A 6228-nucleotide genomic window follows, 5' to 3' on the forward strand; every position below is an offset into this window, starting at 1 on the left:
AGGTTGTGTTACTATAACTGTGTGCAGACATGGAGGTGGTGTGGGGGTGAGGCTGAAGAGGAGTGTAACAGGGGGCATTCCAGCATGTTCTTCTCTGAGGAGCACTCCAGGCTACGGCAACCCACTGAGTGCAACCCTGTCCCCATTGTACCCAGTGCAATGGGAGGGAATGGTTCCTGGCACACTACTGACAAAGTCTACGTAAAAGAGAGTTCTGACCTACTAGGCCACAACTCCAATCCCATCTGTAGGGATTGGTTTAGAAATTAGAGAGGTTAAGCTCTTAGGAAGTTTTTGGCCATCCTTCCCTAGGCAGAGCTGCTATCTTCTGGGACTCTAGAAAGTGAGGACTGGTAAACACACACACACACGCACACACGCACACACAAACACACAAACACACACACCAGTATGGACTGTTGGGTGGGATCAGAGGAGCAGCAGAAACAGAGGAGGTGAGAAGTCAAAGTAAATATGGTTGGATAAATTTCCAACATGTGACACCACTCCTCCAATTTCACAGGTATCATCCCACGTATGTCTGAGCACATCTGAGGAAGTACATGCTAGAATTATCTCCACTGGGCAGAAAAGACATGGGCTATCCCTGAGAAGCACAATCATGAATCTGGGACCAGAAAGAGGTAAGAATGAAGAGTGATGTCTCAACCCAGATATGTCTCAAAGCTGGGGCCCTGGCTTCCCCCAGACCTTCCCAGGGGGCTGTGGAGAGGGGTGTGTTGGTGTAACTGTGGACCGATGTGACATTTCTTGGAGTATGGGGGTGAGCAGTCAGCAAATAGAGGACTATTTGCATAGGTGTTATCCCAGGAGCAGACTCAGGAGGTGGATCCTAGGCAGTGACATCACTTTGCTCACAATAGGTCTCAGGAGAGCTTGGAACTCCTGTAACCTGGCACCCATGTTCTAGTTAGGTCCCATACCAGGCTCATTTGTCTACAGACACAGAGAGTTTGGGATATTCTCTTGTTGTTTTCCCAGTTACCGGGGCTCTGGATACCAGAAACCCCAGTGTACAGGATTATTCAGATGTTGGAGAGGTTTCCTTCACCCATGCTGGTGATGCCTCAGGATGTTTTCCAGGAGGTCACATAAGATAATACAGAGCAGCCTAGAGCAGGCCAGGTCAGGTCAGGTCACAGCTCTGAGCCATCCCTGGGCACCCCCATCCCCTCGTGTTCAGTTTCAGGGAAAGGGGGACACGTGAGGTGCTCCTGTCCTGGACTGGAAGAGGTTGGATGGCAGTGGATGACCTGGTGGACCCATCATGGCCATGCAGATGTCATGCTGGGAAGGAGGGAAAAGGGATCTCTGTGGTGCCTCTAATGTATAACAGGGTTAATCCAAGGCCCTCAAACCATGTTGCTTCTCCTCCTTGGGGTGGGGTGGGGTGGTGTGTGCACAATTTGGTGTCATATATCTGGAATGATGTCACATGGGTCTGAGGACAAGCGAAAGGAAGCAGACAGGGCTTTGAGTCCCCTGCCTGCCTGCTAAGCACTGTCTTTACAGAGTCACACATCAGAGATGGAGAAGGTGAATGATGAGAGCCCCTGCTCTACTTCCCTGAAGGACAGGAGGAAGCCCTGTGCCATCAGCAGGATGCAGAGCTGGCCCAGGGTGAGTGCAGGTACCGGGAAAACTCAACACGCACGGCCCAGAGGCAATGCAAAGAATCCCAGGGCACAGAAAACACACTGATACTCCCCTGGTCTCCCTCATACACTCCTGACTCCAGATGAACCTGGAACCCCATCTCTTCCCAAAACATGCACTCGTGGCCCAGGCCCTGCCATGGCCAGATGGAAAGTCACTCTCCACTTATTTATAGGAATATCAGAAAAGGGATTAGAAACCATATCACGTCCAATTCTGTCTAGAATATTTTGGCATTGTGTTGTACATGTTTCTTCAATGACTGTTCCCAGGTGTCCTGGTTTGCCTGACCATCCTTCCACACCTTCTCTACGTCTGACACATGTTCATGAGGAGCAGGGTGATTTTTACCCAAAGGACATGGGGCTCATGGTATTATGTCTACTGCTCTGCACTTTGGTTGCCAAGGAACACGTCCCTGGGGCCCCTCCAGATCAGGAGCAAGGGCCTTACCACCTAGAACGTTCTGGAAATGAGACAAGGTACCTGACCCATTCAGCCCTTCACAAATGTGGGACTTTGACATGATTCCCTTCTGTTGCCATGTCACAGTGCTGCACTGAACATACTACATGTCCTACTACCCTGATGTAACCTCTGCCAGGAAATATCCCTGTCTTCTGGTCCCTAGAATGGACTGTGGTGTTAGAAATCATAGGGACATTGCTGTTAATGCAGGGAGGTCTGTCCACACTCATCTAACAATCTGACCTCAGATCCTAACGTGTTCAGCCATTCCCCACCTCAAATTCTCGTGTGAATGCCCAGATCATTTTTCCTACTGTGGGCACCCAGGTCTCACTCTTTCGACAAGTCACTGAGGGCTGGTGAGTTTGGTCTGCATTCTGGGCCCCAACCCTCCTGATGTCCATAGTGCTGTGTCTGACTTTGTGTCCCTCTTCTGTTCTACCTCAGGGTAAAAAATGAGAATTGTGTGGAGTGGACCATCGAAGGAGCCTGGATGCTACTGGAACAGCGAGTGGAGCACATGGTGCCCGCCTTCCTGGGTAGAGACCCCACCTACCTCTGCACATTCTTGGGAACGTAGAGAGCTTTTGCTACCACCCAACAGGTCCTGGACCTACTGTTTAAGAGGTGAGCACCCTGCCCTTCGCAGCCTAGTGTGATTTAGCCCCTTGAAGCTTTGAGTCTAGGGAAAGTCACCAAACCTCCCTGAGTCTCAGTTTGTTCCTCTGATCGGGGTAGAATAACTGCAGGTACTCAGTGGGGGCACTGCAGGGAAAGTGACCCTGGCTCTGTGGAAATGTCTGCTGACAGGGCTGTGTCTGTGCTGGGTCATCTTTGTCCTCTTGCCCGTGATCAAGTTTCTGCCTCATCCCTCACTGTCACCAGATCTTGAGTTAGGCTATTCCCATTTGAAAAGACTTGAGGCTCCATCTGGGGGTCTGAGTCCTGGATGGAACCAGAGCAAGGATATCTGTGGATAAGCAGAAGGCCCACGCCTAGGTCCACACCAATATGTGTGATGGAGCTGATTGGGGTCCTATCATTCACCAACCATACAGGAAGCCCTACTATGTGCAGGCACTTCTGTAGTTGCTGACTGGGATCCAAAGCACACAGCAGACAGCACCTTCCCCTCCAGAGCTTCATTCTAGTCATCAGTCAGTGACCCTGGATATGACAAGAGGTAGTATCCAAAGGACACCTGATATGATGCTTTTCTGGCCCCCTCCAGATATAGCTGCTTCCATCCTGACGCTGAGGAGGATGGCAGACCCCGGGAGCAGGAGAAAATGTGAGTAGGCTGTACCCATGCTGGCGGGCCTTCCGTCTCCAAGAGGGCAGTGCTGAGACTGTGCGTGGGAGGGGCTGCAGGGCCCAGCATCCCACACATCTGAGAGTCCTGTGAGAGGGCAAAGGTCTGAGGGCTTCTCCCTGGAAGCAAGGTAAGGGGTCCTGTCCTGTAGGTTAGAGGATAGGTTGTGGGCACAGTGAAACAGAAAAGGGCGCCAGAGGACAGAGTCAGCCCCTTAGAGAGCCCAACCCCTTCCCTTCCCACTCACAGGCTTGCCTCCACCCCATATGGGAGCCCAGAATAAAGGTTTTGGGGAGCATCACGCTCACCACCTTGTGGAACATCAATAGTGTGTGCTTGTTTAGCAAGGGTTCAGGAGACACAGTGAGGGCTCAAGGACCACATATCACCCACACCATGGGAGACCAGTGTCAGTGGAAGGACACTCACACGTGCACTGAGTGAATGAGTCACCATATAGGCACAGGTCGTCATGTTTAAGGTATGAGGAGGGTCCAAAAAGCCCAAGTAAGAGACAGAGTCCCTTTGTCCCGTATTTGTTCGGATTTTCATAGAGCGCTAGTATATTCAGTGAAGGCACTGACTCATCCTGGCACCACCCCTCCACTCACGCATGGAATTGAATTGTAGCGGGAGGTAGGGAGGGGGACACACCAAAGAGTATGTCTGGCTTCCCCAAGAAGGACAGAGACGACCACATCATTGGTTAAGGGGTTCGCGTCAAATAGAATTTTGACAGTCCCTCTTCAGTGATCAGGACTCTCTCAGGCAGGACTTCTTCCAAATCACAGGTGGACAAGGTGTAGGGACAGCCTCTGGACATCCAGGATCAGGAGGCAAGGATGCCAGGTCCCACAGAGGTGTCCTGAGACATCAGAGTGTTAGGAACACCCCATGTTGATTGTTCTGGCCACTTTTGTATCCCCAGGGCCTTCTCCATACTGGGCACCTGGCTGGACCAGTACCCCCAGGATTTTTTCCAGCCCCCACATTTCATCAGGCTGAAGATGCTGCAGGCATATGTAGGGGTCCACATTCCAGGCTCCGAACTGCAGTGCTGTGCCCGCCTTCTCTGCTCATCGCGGAGAAACCGTGAGCCCAAAGAGCCAGAGTCTTGGGGTGAGGAGGACTCTGAATGGGAGATGCGGGCATATGGAGGGGATGGGGTATGCCACACAGAGCACATTTCCTGAGGCTGCGGCTGGGCTAGAAGCAGTGCGTAGTATCAGATCACTGTTCGATTAGCATGCCATCTGGGGAGAATTCCTCCTGATGGGTTGTTGGACTCAGATGACAATGTCTGCGGGAGAGGTTTCCTTTATTAGGAATGGCCCTGGAATGGCAATCACAGTGATGACAGTTTCAATTCTTGAAGCTAAGGCACAAATTCCAGGGCAAGATCCAGACGTCCCTCAGGAGCTAGCACCTGATATCTCTGTGGTGCCCGCTGCAGCTTCGCAGCCCAAGTTGGCTGAAGACACCACTCACCCTGGAGCTCAGCAATTAGAAGAATCAGTGACCCTCCATGCAGCATCCCTGCCAGTGCAGGTGTTAGTCGCAGCACTAATTCACTGTCAGGAGCTGGAAGAGCCACCTGCCCCCTTGGTGGACCCAGAACCTGAGAAGCTTCCATCCCCAGCTGTTGGGGTCATGGAAGGGCTGGAGCAACCACCTGCTGCAGCTTCGCAGCCCAAGCTGGCTGAAGACACCACTCATCCTGGAGCTCAGCAATTAGAAGAAGCAGTGACCCTCCCTACAGCTTCACCACAAGTGCGGGTGGTAGTCCCAGTTTTGATTCACTGTCAGGAGCTGGAAGAGCCACATGTCCCTTTGGAGGACCCAGAAGTTGAGCAGCCTTCAGCCCCAGCTGTCGGGGTCGCGGAAGGGCTGGATCAACCACCTGCTGCAGCTTTGCAGCGCAAACTGGCTAAGGACACCACTCATCCTAGAGCTCAGCACATAGAAGAGTTGAGCCTCCCTGCAGCAAACCCACCAGTGCAGGTTGTAGTCCCAGCTCTGATTCACTGTCAGGAGCTGGAAGAGACACCTGCCCCGTTGGTGGACCTACAGCCTGAGCGGCCTCCAGCCCCAGCTGGCGGGGGCATGGAAGGGCTGGAGCAACCACCTGCTGCAGCTGAGCAACCAGCCTTAGCTCCCGAGCAGCGGCTCATGTTGGCTGCAGCCCCAAAGGATGAATTCCCTTCCGCTGTCATTGCAGTCTTCGTAATTTTTGTGGTTTGTATAGAGATATTTAACGGCCTTATGTATTTTCTTTGTAAATAAAACATAAATTAACTTCAAATAAAATTTTACTCTGATCCGTTGAAATTATAAATCAAGTGTCATTACATACCTTCACAGGAATTTACAACCGTGTCCACTAGGTATTCCTAGAACATTTCCATCACACAGACACGTGTACTACTAATCACCATGGCTCATTCCCTCACCCCAGTCTCTGCAACCACCGATATCGGTTTCTGCTGCTTTAGCTCCTCCAAAATTTTCAGGTGTGCGCAAAAATACAACATGGCCTGTTGTGTCTGGCTACATAACATGAGAGTGATTAATAATTCATTAAAAATTCAATGAAACTAATATTTTTCTGACAGAGGAATACTCCCCAAAGAACAAAGATTATGTGAAGCTCCCTACTTGGAATATCTTCATTATCTGGCATGGGGACCCTTTGAGGTTTGACACAAGACCAGAAGCCAGAAGAGAAATGTCTGGACCAGAGCGATACCTTGAAAATGTTTCATTTTCCTGGG

At 51.2% G+C, this 6228-nt stretch overlaps 1 protein-coding gene across 1 annotated transcript; it reads left to right on the plus strand.

Moving 5' to 3' along the window:
* Positions 1–2569: 2569 nt before the first annotated feature.
* Positions 2570–5747, plus strand: LOC131490027 (uncharacterized). Its single transcript, XM_058692019.1, has 2 exons — positions 2570–2772; positions 3377–5747. Exon 2 carries the CDS (start codon positions 4730–4732, stop codon positions 5738–5740), a length of 1011 nt encoding a protein of 336 aa, XP_058548002.1. The 5' UTR covers positions 2570–2772; positions 3377–4729; the 3' UTR covers positions 5741–5747.
* The last annotated feature ends 481 nt before the right edge of the window (positions 5748–6228 follow it).

Source organism: Neofelis nebulosa, chromosome 1 (assembly GCF_028018385.1).
Source record: "Neofelis nebulosa isolate mNeoNeb1 chromosome 1, mNeoNeb1.pri, whole genome shotgun sequence".
Taxonomy (NCBI): Eukaryota; Metazoa; Chordata; class Mammalia; order Carnivora; family Felidae; genus Neofelis; species Neofelis nebulosa.